At 47.0% G+C, this 25,996-nt stretch overlaps 1 protein-coding gene across 18 annotated transcripts; it reads right to left on the bottom strand.

The window, feature by feature from the left end:
- Positions 1 to 320: 320 nt before the first annotated feature.
- EXOC7 (exocyst complex component 7) lies at positions 321 to 24,804 on the bottom strand. Of its 18 annotated transcripts, XM_023938562.2 has the most exons (22): positions 21,153 to 21,355; positions 20,263 to 20,328; positions 19,031 to 19,215; positions 18,262 to 18,367; positions 17,532 to 17,754; positions 16,280 to 16,447; positions 15,270 to 15,281; positions 10,660 to 10,752; positions 9,616 to 9,684; positions 8,310 to 8,455; positions 7,928 to 8,080; positions 7,417 to 7,515; positions 6,766 to 6,828; positions 6,374 to 6,440; positions 4,917 to 4,955; positions 3,836 to 3,901; positions 2,671 to 2,791; positions 2,159 to 2,254; positions 1,812 to 1,875; positions 1,256 to 1,297; positions 961 to 1,094; positions 321 to 576 (listed from the first exon to the last, which is right to left on the bottom strand). In XM_023938562.2, exons 1-22 carry the CDS (start codon positions 21,210 to 21,212, stop codon positions 474 to 476), a joined length of 2,175 nt encoding a protein of 724 aa, XP_023794330.1. In that variant the 5' UTR covers positions 21,213 to 21,355; the 3' UTR covers positions 321 to 473. The 18 variants fall into 18 exon arrangements, with proteins under 18 accessions (XP_023794330.1, XP_023794332.1, XP_023794334.1 ...); XM_023938564.2 differs by lacking the exon at positions 4,917 to 4,955; XM_023938566.2 differs by lacking the exon at positions 9,616 to 9,684.
- Positions 24,805 to 25,996: the final 1,192 nt, after the last annotated feature.

Genomic DNA, 25,996 nt, shown 5'->3' with positions numbered 1-25,996 from the left:
GAATGAAGTAACAGTTGAGATTAACAATGTGAAAATAATTTGGGATCCTACAGAACTGAGATTCCCCAAAACCCATCAGGGAAGCAGGTGGCACCATTTGGAGCAAACAGCCTCCTGCCCTTAACAGAAGGGTGCTACACCTATACAGGGTTTTTTTTTTGTTGTGTATTTTTCTTTCCTTTTGTTTTTAAACACACTCCTCATGTCTGCTGCACATTAAGGCATTAACACAAACCCAGGTGAGGTGGATGTGCCAGTACAGGAGCCCACAGGGTAGACTTTGCTTTATCCCATGGATCCAGAGCAAAGACAGTCAGGACTTAGTGTTTCCACAGGTTTATAAATCTGATAAATACAAGTATAACACCCTGCCCACCACAATGGGGCAGGGGAGAAGGGAAGGGAGTCCCAAGGGTTGCTGAGAGAGCACTGGCTTGTACTTGGCAGCTGGAGAGTTCACAACAGCTGGAAATTTATGCTGATGTGTCAAACAGCTTCTCAATCATCTCCCCCACCTGGTCCACCTGGTATTTGATGTATTTCTCAGGGTTCTTGGTAAAGGGCACGTTGCCATATCTGCAAAAGAAAAGAGGTGACAAACAACTGGAACACAGCAAAGAGATCCACTGGCTCCTCCTCTGTCACAAATCAGCTCCACTCCAGCACACCCCTCTTGAATGTGACAGAATATCCTGTATAGAGCAAGTGACCTGGTTACAACTGGCCTCACAGGTTTTACATCAACAGCCCAGGGTTGCTCAGGGCTCTGTGCTTACTGACCAAGGAATCAGGGTGACAGCAGATGTCTACAAATACTCAAGGTCTGCTTGGGCATGTCTGAGTGTGCAAAGTAGAGAAGCTAAGACAGGACAATAGAAAAGTGGCTTGCTCAGGCTATGCAAGGCCCCAAAGATCTCAGTAAACCCAAAGAGGAGAGGACAGTGCTGCAGGAGGTCTCACCTGTTCAAGAAGGCACCATAGGTCTCTTTCACAATAGTTTTCTGTGCCCGGCAGATTTTGTCCCGTTGCTCCATGTCTGGGATTGCCCAGGCTTTCTGGATCTTACACAGCTCCTCCAGCCCGTCATTGAAACCCTGTCCAAAGAGAAACTCAGTCAGCATCCCATCTGCAATCTCCACACTGAGTCTGATGCTCTTTCCCTCCCCTGCTGATCACCAAGAGGTCTCCTCCTCAGGCAGATCTGTGAGTCCCAATCAAGCAGGGGATGTCCTGACTCCATCCCACACCTCCTTACCTTAAAGCGCTCCTTTATCATCTGCCTCTCCTTGTCCTTGAGCTGCAACAAGGAGGGAAAGGATCTTATTTTATCTCCAGAAATAAATACCCAACACCAATCTTTGCCCCTAACTCCCCATCCAACCTCAGTAATATCCAGTATTTGGTTTGGATTCCCTCTCCTACAGCAGTGAGGAGAGAGATGCAAAGAGCAGCACACCCTACATTCAGCTGAAGTAGGTTTAACAAGGATAATTGACATAAAATAGACTTCTTCATGCTTCCAGCCCTTTCCAAGGGAAAGGAAAGGTCTCAGGGTTTTGAAAATCCAGAACAGAGGCATCTGCTCAGGTGACGATGTTAGAATGGAGGCAAAGATTAAAAGACTTGGATGAATCCAGGGCAGGGCAGATCAGAAGGCACTGCTGCTGTCCACTTGTGCCAGTCAGTGTTCACTCTGCAGAGTGATACTGGCATGAAATAGAAAGAAGGTTTTTGAGAATTTTTTATGACAAAGGAGATGATGTTTCTGGCAACTTCTGTCATGTCAAGCCCATCTTTGCCAATCCTCTCACCTTCACTCCTGGTTGAAAGACAGGCAGGTTTCTCTCCAAGATGTAATCTGTCACCTTCAACCAGCTGCATATGCAATGAGATAGGAGAGAAGCAAAGAGTTACTCACACCTTTACCAGAGCACCTCTGTCATCACCCAAAGGCCAACTCAGACAACACACACCGCAAAACTTCCCACAGTGATCCCTTCCCAAGTTGGATGAATTACTTGGAAACAAAAATATACTCTGCTTTGGTTTTAGACAAACTTCTGGTTTAGGTGAATCTCTCCCACTGCTCCAGCAGCACTGGCTCCCAAAGAGCTCCCAGGGTGACAAAAGCAAGGGAGAGGCAGAGGATGTCACTGACCTACGCTGGTAGGTCTGGATCTGCTGCTCAATGAGCTCCCGGTAGGACCTCTCAGCCGTCTTCTGTGTCACAGCCACCAGCTGGATCAGCTCAGACCTGGAAGGACAGGAAACCTGAGGAAGCACCTGAGCCAGCTGCTCTCCAGGCTGCTCTCAGGATGGCAGAATTTCAAAGTTCCTCTCAGCCTTTCACAAGGAACAAAATGCTCCTTGAAACGTGCAAACTGGGAGACAGAAGCAACTCTGAGTTACTTTCCAAAGCCACATCCTCAATCCTCCTGAGATCAAAGGATTCTTTAAAACCTAAGGCATTTTCTAATGCTTTTATCTTCCACTCTCAGGTAATGTGATGTTTATAATACTGCAAAACCTTGCAAGAGGCAGTTTCAAGGATGGAAGAAAAAGCAGATATGAGACAAACTAGCAAGTAAATGCTCTCAATGCAGAGCTCTGCTCCAAAACCATCCAGTCAGCCTTGGACTTGAGGGAGATTGACTCAAGACACACACTTACTTCTCCAGAGATTTCAGAATGTAGTTGTAGTTGTTATGCAGAAAAATGGCACTCAAAGCTGGGTCTTCATAAACCTTGGATTTGCTAAGCAGGTTAAGCTGCAGGTTGCCCAGAACTTTGCCTTAAAGAGGGAAAAACACAGAGAAGTTTTGCACTGAAACTTCTTATTACTGACAAAGCAAACCAAGCTGTGGCCCCACAGCAAAGTGAACAGCACAGGCCTGAATGCCTGTACAAAGGCTACAATCACTTAACAGTCCTTACATAGATTTTTCTTCAGCAAGTCACCAGAGCCCCTCCGCAAACTACTGTCTTCCATGCCTTGGCAATGGAGGTGCACTTTGGGTTCAGAGAACACCCATAACCTGCCACAGTTAAAGCTCAGGTCTCACAAGCTGAAGACTTCTGAGATCTCCATTGTAACACAAGAAGTCACTGATCTCACTTTCTTAAACTCCCCCTTGGCAGCTGGGAGCCTTCATGGGGTTGAAGGTGACAATGGTTTAAGGGAACAGCTCTGTGGTACAGAGCTGCTGCCCTGTGCTTTGTCCTGTCCTACTCCAACAGTCAAACTCCCAGTCTGACCCTCCCAGACTAGCACAAACGTGGAAAGATCACATGGAGAAGAGACACAGCCTTCACCCAGGAATGAGCCCTGTGAAGGCGTGTCGACAGGGAAGAAGAAGTAGGAAAGTGATGCCTTCTAGGGGCTACTTAGAAGCAGAGTCTAGACAAAATTAAGAGAATAAAAAGCAGTTATACTTATTGGAGGGCCTTCAGATACATCTCAAGCAGAAGAAGCCCCCCCCAGGGGCTACACCCAAAAATGGATGATGGGTCACAGGTTTTCATACTTTTATAAGTTTGGGCCATTTGCATATTGGGGGTTAATCTTCCAATTACAGCTTCAGGTAATGAAGTCATTTACCCCAAGTTTGCTCCTCCCCAGCTCACTTTTGTTTACATTTCTCAGGGCCTGAGATAGTGAGGTGTCCTTCATTCCCAGGCCTGGGGAGGAATTGTTTTGTCTGACCAAAATGGGAAAGCAGTAGCTAACACTTTATATGGGGTTTAGAGTTATACACTGAAGAACTGCAGGATTACAAATATATGAAAAATCCTAAAGCTGAAATCCTAAGGCATCAAAGGTGTGCAGGGTACTCACAGATGTAGGTGCTCAGCAGCCGCCTGCTGAACTCTAAGCTGTAGCTACTGGCTGAGGAGCTGGTCTCTGAAAAGGAAAGTCTTAGGCCAGTTAACATGCCCTGGGAAGAGGGGGATTGTGTGGTAAGCCTGCCTCTATTCCAACAAGCCTCATCCCTGTTGCTATGGAATTAGCACCCAGTGACAGTAAAATCAGCTCCTGCTTCAGAGCCCACTGTCAGCAGCTCATCCTGGGTGAGGGGGCAAGAGCTCTGCACCCTCCATCCCTGTGTCCACATCAAGTGTGGAGCAACCCTTCAGAAATCTCTCCTCCCAGGTGCTCAGGGAACATACTTTTGGTCAGAAAGTCATTAAACTCCTCCCCCCCATCCAACCTGAAAAGGGCTGGTAAGCACTAGAAACTGGCAATCAGAGAACAAAGAGCTGGAGCTGTTAACAGCAAGCACACAAGAGTAATTGAAACAAGCAGAAGGGCTCTGGAAAGCTTCAGCCATCCCCATGGTTGCTGACAGGGCCTGCCTGGCTCTAGGAAGGGCTGTGCCAGCATGGGAGGCTGCCCCTACAGGCAGCAGTGACTCCAGGCTGGCACAAGCCCCTCTGGAGATGCCTTTCTGCCCTCGAGGGCTTGTGGGCATGGGGCCCACAAGACACGTGGGGTGGCCACCTCCTCCTGCCCCTCCAGAGAGTTTGGCAGCCAGACCTAGCTCGGGTGGTCCGAGCTCACCAGCACCCCATGGGAAAGGCCTTGAGGCTCCTGTTGCTGGGAGCTGGACAATAAGGAGCTGAGTGCACTTGGGATAAAGCATGACACCAGCTGGGCCAATCTGCTACCTGTGCCAAAGAGATTCAGTGCCATCAGAGTGTCTTGAGCCTGTTTCAGCTCTTGTGGCATCCCTCATTGTCTGCTGCTGACAAGCCCTCCCTATTCTCTCCAGCCCACTGGCAAGGATTATTTACCCTCTCATTTTCTCCCTTTTCAATTATGTGTTAATTTATTTACAACTGCTGGAGGATAAAGAATTAACATACATCACCAGGGTCCAAGGCAATATGAACAGGTAGGTGTGGGTAAGTTTGCTTACCTCTGGGATCTAAAGGAATATTGTATGTGTCCCCAAGAACTACAGAGATTAGGCAGAGCAGAGAAAAAAGGGGAGGGATGAGAGAGAAAAAGAAATGCAAAAGTGCAAAAAGACAGGTTAGAGACCACCATTCCTTTGTGAACAAAGCAGATATTAACACAGAGCAGCCACAGGCAGGTACACAGGAGAGCAGGCAGGAGTCCCTCCAAGGCCACAAATGGAATGGAGATCACAGAGGAAAGGCAGAGTCCAACCTCCTTCCCCTGCTGGAGACATTGTTTGCATTGTCAGTGGTTGTATTTAGCACAACACCTCATTCCAAATCAGTCCAAACCTGCTTTCAAGGCAAAGCTACCCCAAATCTATGCTGACTTTTCCATCAGCCAAGACAGATCTCACTGCAGACAGCATTCTAAGACTTCCAAACAGTGCTGACATCACCATTCAGGGGACAACATGGGAAACAGTTGATTATTCCAAGAAAAATTTCACTTCTTTGGCCAAGGAGAGAGAGCCAAGGCCTAGAAGGGTCTGAGCACACTGAGCTTCCAAGTGGAAAAGGCACAAGGCAGCAGCTAGAGGAGATGGGGCAAAAGCAGAGACATCTTAATTTGAGTTGATTTAGAATTAGCAAAAATTTCCAAACAGAACTTTGCAGGTAACAGTCTGGAAGAAGCTCTAAGCTTCTTCCTACCTCTGCTTCTAATGGCCTCTTCAACCCTCTCCAGTCTGTGCCTCCTCAGGGCCCTGTGTTTCCTGGATTTCCAGTCTGCTCTATTCCAACCTCCTTGAAAGCACAAGCTGCCAAGGCCAAGAGCTCTCTGGAGAGCCTGGAGCTTCAGCTGCTCTGCACAGAACCAAGAATCTCACTCCAGCTGATAAGCAGCACCACCTTGCTACATGAGCAGCTCTCAGCTTCTGATCTATGCATTTATTTCTGCAGTGAGTCTCCTCAGCAGTCTGGAGAGCAGAACTAAAACTTGTTTCTCTGATAGGATGCACAAATGGCTCCAGAGCCCTAGCTTGCCCATGTCTTGAATCTGAGGAGATTCTTGCTGCTGCTGTTGTACCCTGAGCAGAGGATGACGCTGTTCACGACACAGCCAAGCTGGAGCAGCCACCCTCACTCCAGTACAGTCACACAGCACCAGGCCAGGGCCAGACTTGGAGCTAAATGACCCAGGAATCCTCTCTCAGAGCAACCAGCAGTAAATACTATCCTCATTGTACCTGCCAGGAACATATGTGGAAGGCCTGCAGGGAACTCTGCATCCCTTGGAGTTCTCCAGATAATCAACTATGTGGTCAAGGCAGATGGGAGGACAAGACAAACCACAGGGTGAAGGACAGGAGAACAAGCTCACAGTGCATATTGAGGTTTGGTTACTTCAGGGAAGATGTCCAGGGAATCTGATGAAGGAACTGCATGCCTGAGCAAGACCCATGCATGTACATACCTTGTGATGCCAGCATGGCACCTGCTGTCTCCTGGAAATCCAGTAATTGCTGTAGGAAAAGGATGGCCTGGAAGCAAGGGAGGGAATTTAGGAGCAACCAACATTACATCTCCTGTGCTTTGCTATTAAGGGTCGTGAAGAAACACGTGTCCCCCCACACTTACAGGCATTCAAGAAACAAATCACTACACTCCTCTGAACTGCTGAGTTTTCCCCACACAGTCCTGTCATGGCTGAGCAGGGGTCACCAGCTCATCCTGCCATGGAAACCAGGTAATTGTGTAATTGTTAATGCCAAGACACCTTAATTTAAGAAGTTTCCCTACTGCTGTTTTTAAAACTCCTTCAGAAGCTGTTTTCCACAAAGGATAGTTCAAATCATCATCACATACATTGCTGGTGAGCTCGTGAACTGTCCCATCTTTTGGCATGTTGTATTCCTTGTCTGGATCATTCTAAAAAGGGAAGAGAGAGACATAAAGTGAGCATGTAAGTGGAGACACCTACAATACAACTGCTGCTACAAGTGAGCTGAAGGCTTCTTCATCCAGCCACTCCCAACACCCTCAGGCCCAGCACTTGCAGTGCCATCTCCTGGTGCTCAAAATGCAGAGCTGCCAGGCATCAGCAACTCAGAACGTCAGGGTTCTGTTCAGCCTGTGACCATTACACCTTCACTCACCTACCATTCACCAAGCCCACCTTAAAAAGGAACAGCTAAACATGAGTCCTGGAAAATTTTCAAGGCAGCAATTTTCCTTTCTTTTTAAATAGGATTAATTCTGAGATAGACTTGGTATCTGTAGAAGCCTGGATGCTCATGTCAAATTACTTGTAGCACGCCTGTTAAGGACCTTAGGAAAAGGCCTTCTGTGTTTGAAACCAGCACCAAGAATTTGCTATTTGACTGTCCCAAGCAATCCAGCAAGTTCCTGCTTCAGTCAGAAACTACGTGGTCTCATGGAAAGCTGAAATCTGAACTAGGGGTTTTGCTGCAAAACTCTCTTCCAAGCCTGATCAGAGACCACTGAGGATAATCCTACCTTAATGTTGTCTGCAAACTCTTCCAGTGCCTTTGCACCAGTGGTCTCCATGGATGTGATCAGCCCTGGCAGTTTGTTCTTAGTGCCTGCTGCAGTTCCCTAGAATAGTCACACAATAGATTAGAAAAGGAAAACAAATAGTATCTGAACTTCCACCCAGCACCTACCCTCCCTCAACCTCCACCCCAGCATCTCATTCTCAGCTCCCCATATGCCAGAAGAATATTTACAGCACCATCAACCCACGAAATCCCACATTCTCCAGGCAGAAAGGGAAGATGCCATGGTGGTCCATCAGGGTTGGGACTTGAACTGAAAAGAGCTGCTGCTGAGAGATGCTGAGTTGCTGGTTCACCAGCTCAGAAAGGAGCAAGGTGCACTCGTGTAACTGCAGTCCATGCTCGGGGACAGAAGCAGCATGGCTTTGCTCAAAGCCACTGTGATAACCCATTTCAAAAAGTTCTCCAGATTATGCAACCCATAGCACCCTCTTCAATCTCATCACATTTACCTGCAAGACCTGGTCAAATTCTGGCTTCATCTGCTTGAGATGCTTGAGGATGGGGAAGATTGTGAGCACAGCTGAATAGTCATGTCGGATGATGGCTTTCCGGGCAGCTGACACAATGTTATCACCCTCCATGATCAAGTTATCCAGTGACTCCTGCAACAAAGCCAGAGACTCACTAGGAAGGAACAGGACTTGTGCCAGGCAGCACAAAGGGCTCAGTGCAGGACACCCATTCCAGATGACCATTTGGCTGATGTGCCATTTGTGGTATCAGTGAGGGACTCTGAACACTTGTTCTCCAGGCTCTGTGCAGACCATGGTTCCCTCAACGGATCCTGGAGGACAAGCCAGCATCCCTTCCAAGCACAGAGACTCAACTGACCTGGATGAGAGAATCAAAGGTCTTCTTCTGGTGGTGCTCTGGGACAATTTCTGTCAGGAGCTGGTATTCACTCTGGGCCAGTTTGACAAAGGCACTGACGCAGTGGATGTACGCGTCGATCTCGATGTCAAAGACGTCGTCCCTCCCTGCAAGGGCAAGATGCCTTTGGTTTACACAAAGAGCATGAGGTTCTTCTGGGAAAGTTGGTTCTGGCTTTGCACCCATCCATGTGTGAGAACAAAAATCATCTTCTCATCAGTCTTGCCCTGGGTTTGTGTGTGGGAATCTCTGAGTACCCTGCAGGAGGCAGGAAAAGTCACCCGCAGTTCAGGAAATTCACATCAGGGCACCACCTCTTCCCAGCCTTGTGACAGAAGGGAAGTTTGGAGCTCTTCTGGGATACAGACTAAATTTAATCAAGGGCTTGAACACAGAGTACTAAACTCAGGAAGATCTGAGGTGAATTATTCAACATCTCTGCTGGTATTTTTAGAATTCCTTATCTCCATCCATCATGCAGATGAAGAACTGCCATTTGGCATCAACATTTCTGGGAAATAAAGGCTGTCCTGGAAGGCAGCTTTTTCCCACTTGCAGAAAAAAAGATAAAAACCAGGCTGATGAACATTTACATCCTATGAAGCAGAAATATCAGCACAGCTAGGTGAGTTATCTGCCACACAATGCTGCAAATATCTGAGTCCTAGAATATGAATGTCTCAGTCAAAGGTCCATCAAAGATCCTACATGGTAGGCATGAGAAGTGATACAGCACCAACTCATGCCAAACACTGATGGATGTGTCTGCAGGACAGACACAGACCCCATCCTGCAAGACAGCAAGATGACACAGAGAGGCCTTCTCTAAGTTATAGGCTGCTGCTTCTCACCTCTCAGAGACTTTTGATGGAAAAAGAACCAATTCTTCCCTATGCTGACAGGTCCCTTGGGTTGATATTTCAAAAGTTTTGGTCAGCAGAGGACACAGACTATAGCGTGTGCTGCACTGATCCCTTTCCTGCTTGCTTTGCCTCAGCACCCAACAGGCCAGCAGCCACCTACAGGAAAATGTCCCCCAGCATGGTGACCTTTGGTTGGACAAAGTTGGGTTCCTTGTCTGAGGGCTTGTGGGGGGTGTGATTAGTAGGAGTGAATTCTACTGAGAAGAGCCAGAACTTCTTAGCCTGAGGAGGCTCATGCTTCAGGACTGCCCACAGAGAGGAACAGCCCTGGCTACACCACGACAGTGGAACACCCTGGGAAGCAGGGGGGACCAACTGGTTCCCAGTGCCAACCCGGTACTTACCCGCAGCCAGCCCGTGCTTGTCGCTCAGGGCATCGGAAAGGTGCTTAACGCGTAAGTCATGCTCATGACCTAGTGAGATGGCAGCCGGCACAAACAGAAGGCGCAATTTATCCTGGGTGGTCACAGCAAGGATGCTCACTCTGGCTGGAAGCTGCTTCAAGTCTGGCTTATTTGATCTGGTGGATAGCTTTTTCCCTACAGTCCTGGGAATGCTTCCTGACCAAATCCTTTTGTTGGGTTATGTAGCAGTAGCAACCCTTTGAAACCTGATGAGAAGTGTGAGTTAAGTTGTTTCTTGGACCACGAGAGTCCTTTGAACCTCCTGCCATATGTTCTAAATGGGATTGCAGGCATCAGAGTCCAATTTTTACCCACAGCCATTAAAAATCCAGATTTAAAGCCCCTCTGCTGCTCAGCATGAAGACTTCCCCCACATGAGTGATGTTAGTCACCATCTGGGGTTTAGCAGGCTACAGCAGAGGTGCTGAAAAGATCTGCTTAGGAGGGATTCATAGCAGGAGGCAGGAATGTCTTGAGATGCTTTGAAGCATCTTCTCCTTTTTCAGGCACGACCTCTAGGAGCAGAGGTCAGAAAACATGAGACAACCATTTAGGCAGGTCTGCATAGAGAAGAAGTACAGGCACAATGCACTGAGCTACCTGTGGTCCAACACTTCAGCACCAGGTTTGGAAAGGTCACTAGGAAACTGAATGTCTCAAAGTCCAGGCAAAAAGAATAGAGAACAGGAACACCACAAGCAGATGTCAGCAGAGCTTCCATTACCCAGGTGGCTAGGGTGGGTTAGTGTTAAGGAAACATTCCTCACAACTTCTACTCATGCTTATGGAGACTTTGAAATTCAGATAGTAAACTCTGAATAAATAGAATGAATAAAAAAAAAAATAAATTTGGCCCTCCAGTGTCTCCTTGGTTCCCCAATCCAGTGCTGTCCACCAAGCACTGAAGTAATGGAAGCCCCACCTGGGAAAGCAAGGCTGATACACAGAGAAAGTCAAGGGTGAAGTAGCTTGAGCTGTGATTACCTTCCATAGGAATGAGGTTAGAGGCCCCCTTTTTCCCATCTAGACCATGCTGAGAGTATTGTTTCAGAAGGTTCTGAGCCTTACGGATTGTGCCTGTCACCAGAACCAGAGAGAAAAGACAAGAAAACCTAGAAAATGAGTAAAAGAAAACAAACCCAGAACACCAGCCCTCCACCAGCAAGTCACCTGGGCCCAGCAAGAGGATGCTGGGCAGCAATGAGGATGCTCAGCACGGGAACGTGAACCCCAAACTCATTTCCAAGTGTGCAGATACAATGGCATTTCCAGAATGTTTCCCTGCTTTGAGGCTGGGGGCATAAATTCCAGCCAGGGATACAGAATCAGTTTGGAGACACAGCATGGTATGGCTGGGTGGTAAACACAACCAGAGAAGGGAAGGCATGAAGCTCCCTTCTCTGTAGTGGGTCTATTGAAGTTGGTGCTCTGCATCCAAGCACACAAGATTTGCTGCTTTTCCTCAGCTATGGAAGCAGGGCTTTGCATATGGACAATTTCTGTCTGGCAACATGTTTCCTGCTCCTGGAGCCACAACTGCAGTCACTTAGTAAGAGGTGCCTTTCTGAGGGGTATTTTCTGAGCATAATCAATAAAGAGCCATCAGGAGCCCCAGAGCCAAGACAAGGAATGGTACAGGAAGCAGTAAAGGGGTAACAACCTCTGGGCTTTTTTTGCAGTAGCAATTCACATCACAGGAATCCCAAAATAGTGGATGCTGCCCACCCATGTGTAACTTGCACTAAGCCACCCTAATCCCCAAGACACTTCTCTTCTAAAGAACTGCAAATCAATTAAAACCATGGAAAAAAAATAACACTGGGTTAAAAGATTTATACTTTAAACACACAAAAACCAGACAGAACTGAACAAAAGGCAGTGCTGGATATACAGCTGGAAAGCACAAAACAAAGCATTAATGTGACAACTGAAGCCTAGGCAGTGTTTCCACATTAAAAGGTTAGTTGTCATGCAACAAGCCACAATTATCACAAGCACACCGACACCCTCTCATAGCAGAGTTTTGCTGTTGCCTGCACAACAGGGAACTGGAAGTTTTGGGAATGTGGAAGGGGTTTCTATAGGAGACCCAAATGAAACAGAACCAGGGTGAGTAAATGAAGAAGCCAAAAACATAAAAATTCTGCTGCCAAAATTAAGAATTGTTCTTCCACAATAAAGTAATAAATACTTCACACATGCAGAAGATCCCTACTTCCACCACCAACTGTGAGCCGCAGTGCAGCCTGGAAATGAGTGCTGGCTGCCCAAATGCTGAAGGGAACCCAAGTACACACTGCTGCACACCCCTGGAATAACATCCTGGGTTGCAGGACAGCTTCATCCCATAATGGGATTTATGGCAATGGAAAGGAAAGTTACGGTCACCCAGACAGTGGGGGAGAACAGGAGAGAGAAGTTCTCCATGAATTACTGAACTGCCTTAACCTGGTGCACCTACTAAATGACAGAACATGGTTCCCAAACTGTAATATTTCACTGGTAATATTGTCCTTCTACCAGTTTAGAGTGTTCTTAACCACTTTGTAAAGAAATAGAAGAGTCATATCCATGGAACACTTTCTTCTAGCAGGAAACTTCTCCCCTGTCCACCCACACCTGGGCAATGGGAAGTCTCACACCCTTGCTGGCTGATGCATTTGCTCTCAAGCTTCTGCCATATGATCAAATATTCCCAAGCCTCTTCTCCCAAGCCTCCTGATGCTCTTCACACCCCGTATCTCCACTTTATTCTTAGCTGCTTCCAGAAGCCTCAAGAGCTTGGGCACAACAGCAAGCTCCTCTGGGCAAGGAGGGCCCTTCCTTACTGCTGCTCCCATGGCCCAGCAGCTGCAGAGCAGTTCAACTCAAGTACTGTTCTTCCACCTGTTCTTTCATCTTTCCCATTTGCAAGCATTTAGGGAGAGGGGAAATACAAAGGAATAAAAAGAGAGGGTGAATTAGTGTGAAAACCAAGCAGACAGTACAACTGCTGCTGCTGTCAACAGGCTGTCACTCCACAGGTATGCAGGGGATGTTTTCAAAGCCCACCCTTGATGATTTCTTCACTTTTTCAATTTTTCTTCCTATTTTTCTCAATTTCAGGAGCTGATTATGCTGCATTTTATTTGCATAAGCACAATTACCTGTGTTTACTGACACACACAGAGTGTTCAGTGTCCAGGGGCATCACTTCAGTGCTGCTGGATCCCTCTGACTTGGCATCATAATTAGGCTTTAATGGATTCTGGTGAAAGCCAAACTCTTTTGTTCCAGGATTGTTTTCCCCTATTAAGCAGCTCCCTAACGAAATGGGACTCTGGTTCAGCTACTAATGAAAACATCACATTCAAGCCAGGCAGTGATCAGTCTGGGAAACAGGAATGGGCTTTTTATTCTGCCACTCAACCTGCCTTAGGTACCACGTCACTGGAGCTGTAAGGAAACTGGAAAGGAGCTCCCGTGAAGTCTGAAAAGAGCCTCCAAAGGTCAAGAAACACCTGAAACCTTTGCTTCTGCAGCCCAGTTGTCCCACAGAGCAGGGTTTGGGCATGCATGAGACATTTTTTGCAAATGCAACTCAGAAACTTGGAGAGTTTTCTGTCCAAGCAGGAGGGCAACACATCCTTTTTTCCCAAGCACCAGCTGCAGGAATCTGCATGAAACCAGACAATGCCCTCTGGCTTTTGTAGGCAGCTAGGCCAGGTGTCTCCATCCTTCCCCAAAAGTGCAGAGCTGCTAAGCTGCCTGCTGCACTCAAGCCAAATGGGAGCACAGAGTCTACAGGCATCACAAAGAGACTTTATTTTATACACATGTTTGCAGCAGGATGATTTTGGAACCTGAATACACTTGCTGTCTGAGAGGGAGTGCTGACATTCCAAACAGCAAACTAAAACCAGAAAAAGCCCACAAATCATCAGCTCAACTTGACCTGTCAAGTGTCACTTAAGAGGAGACAACTCTGCTTAAGAAGCATCTCCAGCAGTCAGATTTTTAACTGCATGATGTAACAACAGGAGACAGTACAGAGTACATCAACAGACAAAACAGGAACAGAGAGATGAAGACCCTCTAAAACAACATATGGATATGGAGCATGTTCTCTAGAATTCAACACAGTCCTTGGAGCTATCTCTGCCTTGTTACCCTACCCCTAATACCCCACCTTCCCTTTAGCCTCTCTTGTGCTTTGTTTTGTGGCAAAAAAAAAAGCTATAGCATATCAGATTTAGTTTGTTATTTACCCCTTGCAACACGTTAAAGTGTGCATTGGGGTGTGCACTGGGATATTCTTCTTCATAGACCACAGAAATCAAGTCTCTTGGTGGAACTGTCAGAAAACCCCCTTGTCTGAAACCCAGATTGACAGAACTTGGCTTTACTTACTGAAATAAAGTAATAGAACAGAAAAAATGCCTTTGTCCAAATGGAACAAAGGCTAAACCCAGGGCACACAAACACCACCAGATAATGTTGCTCTGAAGAGAGACACTGTGCCAGTGCAAAAGATGGTGTGAGACCTCCACCTCAAGAGCTGTACTTGAAAGGTAATGGAACTGCAGAAAAAACAGTGAATCTCTGCCTGAAGACTCTGTATTTCTCAGTTTTTAATTTCACTTAAGTACAATTCAGCAGTCATAAGAGATGGCTGGTGTATGAGGTTCAACATTCACTGCCCTTCAAGAGCTACAGTCTGGTTCTCTCTCTGCTTCACAGAAGACTGGAGACAAATGAGCACTATTTTTTCCTGACATCACAATAACCCAATGGATCACTTGAGACACTTTCCTTCATGCACCATCAGCTCCATAAGTGCATTCAGACCGTGCTCTACCTGCTCCATCACACAAAATCCAATTGAACTGATATAAAGACATGAAAATCTTCTGGTATATCTACAGCTGAGACTTTCCTCATGCCAAGTAATTCTGGATGCCCAAATGCATCCACTTTGGAGGAGTCCTGTTTGTAGGAACTTGTGTGGGCTCCTCTCTGTGAGAGCATCCAAGATCTGAGACTCTTTTAAAACATCCCTAGGACTTTTCAGTAATTTGCCCATAAAAAAAAAAATCTCCCACATCTCCAACTCTTTACCTAAGAGCACAAGGGAGATACTGTCATTTGTCAGGCTGCTCAGAAATGTTTGCTGACCATGCTGAATTCACAGCAACAAAAACACAGGAATCTTTTCACAATCAGGTGATAACTGAGAAGTGTCAACCGAATCTGAAGCATCTTCGACCTGAGCTTCCCATAGCTGAACTACAGATCCCCACCAGCACCTTTCAGTGCCTCTGAGCCTTATCAGGTGGTTCTCTGTTGTCAGAGGAAAATTCACTGAAATTCACAAACCAATTCCACCAGCTTTCAGGGACAGCTCCAGAGCACAGCAGCAATGGCACAGATTGATTTTAGAAGACCACACAGGTGATGTCTGGATGCCACAGCCTTCCCCAGGCAGCCCTCCCTCTCCAAATATCCCAGGCACACCCTCTGCTGTAGCAAGAAGAGGCCCAGCAAAGCCTCTCCACACACAGAAGTGAAGAGAGTGAGCACCAGGGCCAGCACACACACACATAGACACACATTACCTGGGATGAGGACTGCATTCACATCAGGATTATAAAAATAAACACAACACAATTAAAATGGGTATTTCTTCTTCCTCCCTTTCCCCATCCCACCCATCCTCAGTCCCTACCCACATTTCTTATTATTTTCCTGAACCCACTAAGACTATTTGGATAACACAGGACAAAATAGGGGAGTATTGGCCAGGTAAACCTACAGAAATAGAAACTTTTCTGATGTGATGACTGTTACAGAGGAGGGATCAGAGTGCTGGGACATAGAGGATCAATATCCCTGTGCTGGATTTTGCTGTCCCTCCTGGCTGTGCTCCCACTAGTTGGCACATTCCAGAGATGGGAACCCCAGCCCTACACTCACAAACTCCAGAGTGACCAACGTCACCAGCAGCACCAAATGCAGCAAAACTGCATTGTGAGGAGAGGAGGAATAACCCATCAGCCACATTCTTCATAGCTCTTCCCTACACAGGCTGAAGCAAGAGCTTTAAGAGCCCTTCTAAACTTCACACAATGTTGTACCTCATTTTTGTAAGTACCTACCTAATCCCCATCTCAGCTCCTGGGGGCTTCTTGCTTTCTAGCACAATAATAATTTATTCATAGCTAATGACTGATATGAGGTGTTTTATCAGATATGAGCTCTCTATTTGCTGTGTCACAGGCTATATTCCATATGCCAAGGCTGAGGATTTGATCTGAGGTGTTCTCAGATTAAATCCTTCTACAGCCCCCTCATGCCTTTTTTTACTCATCTCCTTTGTTAAAGCCTTTCCTCTCCCTGTACACAGGGCCTCTCTGCTCCCTTTACAGCACCCATAGAACAGACCTGATGGCTTGACAGACAGACAGAGTCTGTAATCCCAATGCTGAATCCAGAGCAGAGAAGTGCTTACCTCCAAAATCTCACCTAAATGTCCTAAAACACATTTTAGACACAGAGATACCTCAGCAATGAGAAGACCTGAAGATGTGTTAATACCTAGTGCAGTGATCCCTCCTCAGGGACTCACCTGGTCTCTTGATTGGTTTTTTGGTGGGGGTGTCCTTCCTTTTGTTCTGAATGGCAGGGGAATATGGCACCCCAGAGGAAGAGCTGTTCTTACGGAAATGGTCCTTCAGCCCCTTGATGGAGCGGTCAAGCTGCACAGAGCGGATTTGGAAGTAAACTGTCATGAAATCTGAGGAGACAAGGTAAAAATGAGATTATAAGCACACAGGGTACACTATATGGTAAAGCAGAAACTTTGTGCCTCTCCAGGGACTTGCAAGCACTGGTGTGGGACCCCAAGTCAGCATCCCTCCCTCTCAGAGCCTCTCCTATTTTCTTCAAAAACTTCTTCTTCCTTCCCCTGCAATCTCCCAGCCCTCACACCACACACATTAATTCCACCACTACCAAGTGTTGGAACTGACAGGAGATATTTGTGCAAGACATTGTCAATTCAAGTGCTCCGTTTCCAGCATGAGAGACTTTACACACTTTTCAGGATTCAGGGCACTCAGGAATTTAATGAGGTGCTTGTGATTTGAAAGCAGAATGCAAGCTGACTAATAAAATATGCTCTATATGCATGAGTTGCCTTTGATCATGGAAAAATTCTTAAGAAGCTTTTAAGGATGTTCCTGATATTTGGTAGGCACAGTAATCCCCCCCTCAGGAGAAAATCATTGAAGTGGGGGCTGATTCTTGGAGCTGCATGAATGTGAAAGTTCACATTTCCTGTACAAGTTTACAAAGTCACTCAATCCTGAAGGAAAAGTTAATAAAGGACTATAAAGCACTAGGCAGTTCTTGATCCTGCAGAACAGGAAAGGAAAGACATGTACAGAGTGAAGAAAGTCTGTGCTGCTTTTCCCCTGCCCTTGGTCACATTTCATACAATGGGTTCTGGTCATAAATATTTCCCAAATGAGAATAAGTGCCCAGTGTCTTTTATACATTTATAAAAATTATACATTTATACACATTTATAAAACCTGAGCACTGGATAGCTGCAGCTTCATCTGAAGGCATTACAGGTGCAAGTGCACTGGATTTTTGCTACAGGACAGACTTTGCATTGACATAATTTGTGTTTTGTTTACACAGCTCATTCTGTTCAACTGACAAACCATCGCTTCAGTCTCACTACAAAGAAAAGCAGAATCTTCAGGTGCTGGAAAGACTGAAATACTCAGCTAAGAGGTGCCACCAAGGCATCACTCATCCTGCCAGTGCTGCCAGATGCCCACAGGGAACAAACAGCAGGCAGCACCACCCACCTTGATTCCTGCCATTCTCCACCAGCCAGCCCGAAATGCGGATGATGTCATGCAGGACACTCTCTGGGAGGTGCTCCAGGGACATCTCCTCCTGTGTGTCCATCTCCTCATCCCCACTGATCAGGTCCAGGATGAGGATGGGTGGCACTGGCTTGGTGTGTCGTGTCATCAAGCTGCGGAACTCCGATTCCAGGGATTCCTTGCCCCGCTCAAAGAGGGATTTCTGGCACAAAACAGCAGGACAGAAGCAGAACAGGACTTCTGTAATCAGTCAGTCATGAGTATTTTTGCATAAGAACATCCTTCCTAACCACTGTCAAGTACTGCAGGCTTCAAATTCCAACCACGCCTGTATCTGAAAGACTTTTAAAGTGAATTAAATTAAAAAAATTCTTGGGAGTTGTTCAAGTGGGATTTAAACAGATCACCCATTCTGCTCAAGCAGCTGAAGCACTCACAAGAGCTAATCAGGAGGAGGTTCAATCAACTCCCCCTGCACAGGTGCAAGAGCTGCTTTCAGACTCCTCCTGGCACAAGAGACAGAGAGCAAAATGCCAGGAGCAGAAATGCTGCCCAGTACAGGCTCAAACAGAAGCCAAAGCAATCATTCCTTCAGCTGTGCCCAAACACCTTCCCCCCACAGAAAACCAACAGCCTCTCCCAGCAGGGGACAAGCAGCAGGGCTGTGTCTGTCCCCCTCTCATCCACAGGTTCCAGGTTCATGACCCACCACACGGTTCAGCTCCGGGCTGTCTGGATTGTTGTCCTGGAAGTATTCCACTGCCTTCTGGATTTTGTCCATGCAATTCAAGTATTCCTCCAACCTCCCTGTGGGGCTAAAAATAAAAACCAGAAATAAAAAGTAGTGCCCCAGCAAGCAAACAAACAAAGTAACAAGAAAGCACCAGACCAGACTCAGGATAAAAATAACAAGGGAAATCTCTATCCCCTTTTCTTCAGCTAGGAGGAGATCATGGAATTCTCTTCTTTCTGCACTCAGTGCCAAAGCAGGATACCCAGCCCACACAGCAAGTGCAGAAGTACTGATGATGGAGCAGCACACAACTTTCAGCCTTGCTTTCCTCTCCCAGACAGGCCCTGATGGGAAGGCAGAGGAAACTGCACACCCCAGACAAGAGCCATCCAACATCCTGCCAGACAAGGAGGCTCCAGAACAGTTCTGGTACATCCTGGATGCAGTGACAACCTCAATGGCCAGGGAAAAGCTTTGGGAAAAGGGCACAGGAAAACAGAAACATCAGTGCTCATGGAGATTGCTAAGGCAGCACCTCTGCAAGATCTGGAAGAGATCCCAATGCAGAGTCTGAGCTGTCTTTGCCCTGTGGAAATAGCTGAAGGTCAAGTCAGCATGGACTGGGGATAAGGAAAGGATGGATGGGAAGGGTACCAAGCATGGATATATGGAGTCAGCTCCCCTACCTCTATCTCAAAAATCCAACAGGATGAAGCTCCCAGCAGGATCTATCTGCTCAACTCACCCTTCCTTGATGATTTTCTCTGTGTCCTTGGCCACATGATAGTAGCTGATGACATGATCCAAACAGGACAGGGTCTTCTCCACATTCTCTTGCAGGCGCTGCAGGTTCTCCGTCTGTTTATGGACAGGGATGATGGAGTTCTCCAGCTTCATCAAACGGCTCTCAAAGGAGGAGAGGATTGAAACCTACACACCAAGAGAGAAACCAACAGCTGTGGACTTCCTTCCTATGGACTGGGGTAAGAGTTAGAGCAGGGAAGTCAGGGAACTTCAGCTTTTCTTTTTGGGCTCTGCTACTAATTTGCCATGGCTCCTTAGCAGCTGTTTCCATCCCTCTACATCCTGATTTTTATTAACCATCACAAAACAGATCACCTGCCAAATATGGATGGGCCAATCTCAAATTAAATGCTTGCAAAGAGTGAAGATAATGTTCCAAGACAGCATAAAGGAAAAGCAAAATTTTATTCACAGGATAGTCTACAAAAAATTAAATCCACAGGAACTGCCTGGAGGTGCCCCATGTAAAAAGAGCAATAAAAGCACAAACCAGTCCCTTTGCTCCACACCACTGAGACTCAAATAGGAGCTGCACAAGGACCACTCTAGTAGGAACCTTCTTCTCCACCACAGATATTTGGTTTTCTAAAGAGGATTGTGATAGCGTTTCTGACAGATGGAAAACTACAGCAAGCTCATAAAAGGGTGCCTCAGACACCTTTTCTAGGCCAAAAGGTAATTCCTACAAGATTGTCTCCTATGTCATGTTTTCCACACTTCTCTGGTGGTGCCTCTATGACTTTTTTAAAGCACTGAGACCAAAACTGGACACGGTATATAAACTGAGGGCTTATGAGCAATTATAACACAATAATTACTTTTTATCTCTACACAGAACATTCACAAAATAAAACTCCAAACAAAACCTGAATTATAAAGCAACCACACAATGCTATTGCACAAACCAGTCTGAGGTTTCTTAATACCTTTTCCCCAAGAGAGAGGACTGACTGTAGCAGAGATGAGGCCAATAGATTATCTGAGCCCTCAGCAGAGCAGGAGAGAAGCTCAGTATTGAGGCATTTCTCAAGTTTCCCCTTTATCCAGTTACTGAAGCCCAAATTGGTTAATTGCTCCACATTCCTCAGATGGACACCACAACAGCCTTGGAAACTAATAAACCTAAAAATCTAACAAAAAGTAAAGCCAGGCCCAACATTAGGACCTCCCTACCATGTTCTTGGTGAGCTGGTCACTCTTCTCAAGGCTCTCTTTAATAAAAGACAGAGTTTCTTCTTCCTGTAAGATAAAAAAATACCCTTAAATTCTGAACACTAAGGTTTAAGCCACTAAACATTACACATAGGTTTTTGCCAATCTTGTAAACTCTACTGCAAGCCATGTTTGGTCTGATACTGATTCTACGACCACATTTTAATATTACCACCTCTTAACAGAAATCAGAGCAAGTAACCCGAGGTGGAGACACATCATGTAATGAGTGAGAGGTTTATGAATTCATCGTTTCCCTTCAATGCACAAGCATCAGCACAATATAAAATTAACACCTTTTCCACAGATGCACAATGACTCAGAACACGTATTTCCCTGCTAGAGCACAACACAGGTGTTGCACTGTCACCTTCCAAATCCGCCCAGAACTCAAGTGTCCAATGCAAAGCAGCCACCAAGGGCTGGTTTTAAATCTTTAAAGTCCACAGATGGGGGTGGAGGGGACGACAGTAGCCCACAAGGGCTGGCTTTAAGTTCCCAAAGCCCACAGGCAGAGAGGGAATTGCAGCCTGTCAGGGCTGGTCTCACAGGCTGCACCCGAGAACCTGACGGGAGAGCCCACTGATCTTCCCAAGAATGAAGAGGGGAAGCCCAGGCCCAAAGTGGGGAGCAGAGATGCCCCGAGCCTGCAAACCGGCCTTGAAGGGGACCTGAGGGTGCTCCCAAGCCGGGAGGGGGGTGAGGGGCCTTGAGGGGTCCCGGGGCGCCCCCAGGCCCGGTGAGGACCTCCAGACCCAGCCTCGTCTCCCCGGCAACGCCAGGGGGCTGCGGGCCCAGGCCCAGCCCCCGGCCCCAGCAGCGCCCGCAGCGCGTCTCAAGCCCAATCCCACCTGCTTGAGCTTGTCCTCGATCTCCCTCCTGCGGGCCGACACCTCCTCGCTCGGGATCATCGCGCCGGAGCTGCACCGCCGCTCGCTCCCACCGCGCCCGGCCCGTCACTGCCGCGCCGCCATGATGGGCGCGGCGGCGCGCACCGGGCATGCGCAGAGAGCGCCGCCGCCATCTTGAGAGTGGCGCCGTACAAGAAGGGCCCGAGGGCGAGCAGGGGTGACGGCGCGTGCGCGCTGCCCCGCGAGCCGCCATGTTGGGAGTGGCGGGAGGGCTGCGCCGCCATCTTGAGAGTGGCGCGATGGGTCACAGAACAACAGGACCAATTCTTTTGGACTCCGAGATCATCGGGTCCCAGCCGTGCCTCAGCATCACCTTGTCAAACAGAGCATAGCACCGAGTGCCACGTCCAGTCTTAAACATCTCCAGGGACAGTGACTCCACCACCTCCCTGGGCAGCCTGTTCCACTGTCTAATCACAATTTTTTGTGAAGGAATTCCTCTTCATCTCCAACCTAAACCTCCCCTGGCACAGCTTGAAACTATGTCCTCTCGTCCTGAGCGTGGCACTGTTGCGTAAAATTTTCTTAAGAGAGGATGTTCTTTGATGTTTGATCTTTGTGTACTTTCAAGCCTAATCAACAATAAAGGAGATTTAATCTGCAAAAGACATAACAGCCAATAGCCAATAAGTGATAGAAAAACAAATTTCTTATTGGAAGAATTTCTTATTGGAAGAATTTCTTATTGGAAGGTTTAGGGGTTTGACGTTTTTAAATTATCTTGTATTTAGGGGTAGGTTAACAAAGCTTGGGAAGAAGGATGTACTACTGATAGTGGGCACAAAAAATGCAGAATTTACAGGCCACGAGGACATTTGGCAGAGCCCCCAAGATAAGGAAGAAACTTATAAAACCAGCTCATCAATTGGGCTGAATCAGCTCTGACAGAGCAACTGTAATTCCAGCAGGGGCAGATCCAAGAAACTCACCACCCCAAAAGAAGAGAACGTCTAATTAGCGTGGCAAGCAAGTGAATAACTTCCCAATAGAAGATAGAATCATAATTAATAAGAGAACTAAGTAACTTGTAGCAAATTAACACAAATTCCTTTGTTTGCTAAAATATATAAATAGTAAAATGTGTTGATAGTTTTCATGGCTTGATCTGTGAATCCAAATGAGCACCCAGGCTTGTGCACCTCTGAAATAAGTAATCAATGTCTCTCTTGAGTGTGTCACAATTGGCTTATTGCACTGGGGGTAACAAATTCGATTTTTGTGCAGAACCGATGCAGAGGGAGAGTCCAGGGGGTTGAGCTCAGGAAGGGAAATTACAGAAATGTGAGCAAGAATAATGTCAGCCCACCCCTGTCCTGCATCCACTTTCTAGCTCGGAGGGGAGGATGCAGCACAGGGGAGGGGGCCAGGGGTATCACACATTGGGGGCTCTGCAACCCCCTAAACCACACCAAGGCCAGAGCAGGGAGCTGTTTCTCCAGCACCTGCAGGTTCTCCAGCCCCAGCTCCCGCTGTCCTGTTCCGCTTCACGGCTCCTGCCACGCGCAGGGACTGGTGTGTGCCCATCTGTCTTCCCCTTGTCAAACCACCCCAGGCTCCAGAGAGAAGTTGGTTTTTTATTCAACAATGGATTTCACAACCCACCCTGTCCTGCTGGCCATGGATGTGCCCAAGCTCTGGCTCTGTTTTCCCTGCGTGGCCACAACTGCCTGCCTGTGTTTTGTGGGGATACCTGATAAAGGGGATCTTGAGAGAATAAGTGAGATCTCTGTCCAGGCTCAGCACCCAGCACCTTTTGTGCTTCCCCACACTGGTCTGGTGTGATTGGGAAACCCTTTTCGCCCTGAAAAGCAGATCCATCTCTTTCCTTACAGCATTCCATGCTCTTTCTGCCAGCTCTCACCCCCTCATTCTAAGGGCAGCCAGAGCCAAAAGGAACCTCCCTTGGGGAGCAGATGTGTGTGTTTCACCCAATAATGCTATTTATTTCCTGAAAACCCACCAAAAAGGCTCCCTCACCCTTTATGGATCAACGGTCCCTTAGAGCAAAATGGGATAGATACATCCACCCCACATGCCAGCTGTGTGGGGTGATAAGGAGTGAATAAATGTACAGAAATAAATGCACAGCATTGCATAAAAACTGCTGGACCCTGTGCAAATGTGAGGTGCAGCACCACATCCAAGAGGAAGTAGCAGAAAAAAAAAAACAAAAAAGAAAAGAACGCCGGTCAAATGTAAAGAATCCAAGGGGTTGTTTTGGGTTATAGATGCATATTATATTATTGGCTTTTTGCAAATATTAAAATGAATGTTATATGTATAATGTTAGAAAACCTTGCTGTATTAATATAGTTTATTTTATTTCTGTTACTGATAAAACTTAGAAATAATGGTATAATACATATATATATATACATACATATATATGTTCATATACTCAGAGACAGAAAAGTTAGTCAGAAATACCCCCTGTATTTTTAGATTATCTTCTCCAGATGAAGACAGCAGTGACCAGTGCTCCAAGGGAAGAATTTATTGAACCTCTTTTATAAGGGAGTGTGAGATTTAACAAAACCAAGAAGATTGATCTATTGGGGATGGGGAGGGAGTTGAAGCTAAACAAAGGAACATCTAAAACTTAAGAAGAATGTTTGAATCATGTATAAGAATTTATGAATATGTAATAAGTTTCTGTTTTTAAGGGACAATCCTTTGTTAGTAAGGTGTGCTCTTGACTGAATGCTGAGGCACCTGGCTGTATTTGTCCATTTTGTTTTATTTCTATCTTCTAATTGTCTTTCTGTCACTCTATTTGGAATGGTGAGAAGCACGACACAGACTCTCTTGTGAGTTGAACAGGAGAGCATAAGGTTTATAACCTCAGATCTTTTATAGATCGATACACGAAAGTACAGAAAGGTAAAACTCTTACTGGTCAGTGAATTAACACTTCACTATCACTGGTCAGTGGGGTTCACCACCCCTCCACCTTCTCTTGCAAGAAAACAAGAAACCGGCAAAGAGCACCTGCAAGGCTCTCTTCTATCTCTGAGGATTGTTTTAATTCCTCCTTATGATTTCCCAGGCCACTTTCTCAGGCGAGACTCAGAGAGTTATGCGGCCTGCTTTTCCACAGGCGCTGTGCTCCCTGCTTTAGCTCACAGTTAGCATCCATACCTTTCTATTAAACCATTTTAAACTTTATAAAATAAATTAAAAAAAAAAAAAAAAAAGAAGAAGAAAATATCTCAAAAAGCCTTTTTCTCGCTACCGTCTGAGCAGCGTGTTGAAAGAAGGCAAAGCACGGCCTTACAGGTGACGGCTGGCTGTTGTCCAGCAGCGGGAACAATCTCCGGTTCCCGCCGCTGCTCCCGCCGGCCGCGGCTCCCGCGGGCGCTGAGCTTCCCCTCACAGCCTCCCCTTCCCCCGCCCGACAAGGGATTTACACTGCCGGCACAGCAGGTGGGAAATTCAACCCGCATCCTCAGCGCTGGGGGGTTGGTGTGGTAGCGAGAGAGTTAACGAGCCCGTTTTTAGCGCATTTCTTAAATAAAAGCGGTTCCGGCGCCCCGAAGGCCGGCCCGGATCGGAGCGCGGCGCCCTCGGCGTGTGGGGGCCGCGGGGTTCGGCCAACGGCCCCGCTCGGTTGTTCAGCAACGGGAGCTCTCACCACCACAGGCATGAGGAAGTGGCACCTGCTGGAGGGGACGTGACAGTCACTTCTCTCCGGGGACAAGGTGTTCAGGGCGTTGGCAACCCAAAATGCCACAGGAAAGAGAACGGAGCCTCATTAGCGGGGGAGGGGGGGAAACTGAGGCAGAGCGGGGTTTTGCTTTGCCCGTTCAGGGCTTGGCAGTGTTTATAAATAGAGCCAGCTATCCCTCAAATTCCTCTTTCTACTGATTGCCTTTATGGTGGCAAAGGTCATTGCACAAAAGTGTGGTTTTTACAAGATTTGGAGAAATTCAATTAATAGTAGCTCTCAAAGCAGGGACTTTCCATCCCTGGCATTGTAGCTCTGTACTGCTCACTCCAGGAACTGTTCCTGCATTAAAATACAGTGCCATTTTATAATTAATAAACAATTCTATTGCAAAAAAATTAATTTTGCTTGCTCTTGCTTCCCACTGGCAGGGTTAATCCTGCTCCTGCAAGAGAGGACAGTGAGGAGGAGATGCTGGGGATGCAACAGGTCAGCAGCATTTCCAAGCCACAGGAGCTGCCTGAGGATGCAGAGAGGGCAAAACAAGATTAATGCAGCCAGGAGCCTCCAAAAGGGCTTTGGATTTGATGTGGGAGAGGAGAGATCAGAGTATGGAGGAGTCAGGATTAACATAAATTTAGAAATCTTCCATTCTGAGTTGCATGGCTGTCTTGGACTGTGTTCCCCCATGGTGTGATCCGTGTTCCAGTGTCCCAGGCTGTAGGAACACTTGGGAACACTGTCACTGGTGTTCCCTCCTCCCCAGACACAGCTTGTTCTGTCTCCCCTCAGGTCAGCTGAAAGAAAAAGTGATCAATCTTTAGCTAAATTAATCTTCAGCCAGAAAACCAATAGCTCTGAGCTGCCTGACAAGCCCCCAGTTTTCTCTTCCAGGAGGGTTATAAGCAGGAAACCCCTGAAAGAGGGAGTGAGTGTGTACAGACAGGGTATGGGATGCACCCAGGCACATTCACTTGGCTGTTACGTGTCCATGAACTTGAAGGGATGAGACAGGAACCAAATCCATGGCAGGACTTTGCCTCCCTGGTAACGCCCGAGCCCTTCTGACTTCGCTTTGATCCTGACCTGGGTCCAGAGCACTGCATTGTGCCACAGGGAT

Source organism: Cyanistes caeruleus, chromosome 19 (assembly GCF_971803275.1).
Source record: "Cyanistes caeruleus chromosome 19, bCyaCae1.hap1.1, whole genome shotgun sequence".
NCBI classification, from domain to species: domain Eukaryota; kingdom Metazoa; phylum Chordata; class Aves; order Passeriformes; family Paridae; genus Cyanistes; species Cyanistes caeruleus.
The sequence above is the reverse complement of the archived record's forward strand: the minus strand, read 5'-3'. Positions and strand labels throughout refer to the sequence as shown.

Bases quoted from the DNA above. Each gene is read 5' to 3' on its own strand.
- EXOC7 (XM_023938562.2), bottom strand. From the start codon at position 21,212: ATGATCCCGAGCGAGGAGGTGTCGGCCCGCAGGAGGGAGATCGAGGAC. The intron at 1,876-2,158 runs GTCAGTGACATC...TTGCATATGCAG, and splicing joins ATCCAGACCTACCAGCGTAG to CTGGTTGAAGGTGACAGATT. The intron at 1,298-1,811 runs GTGAGAGGATTG...TCCTTGTTGCAG, and splicing joins TCTTTCAACCAGGAGTGAAG to CTCAAGGACAAGGAGAGGCA.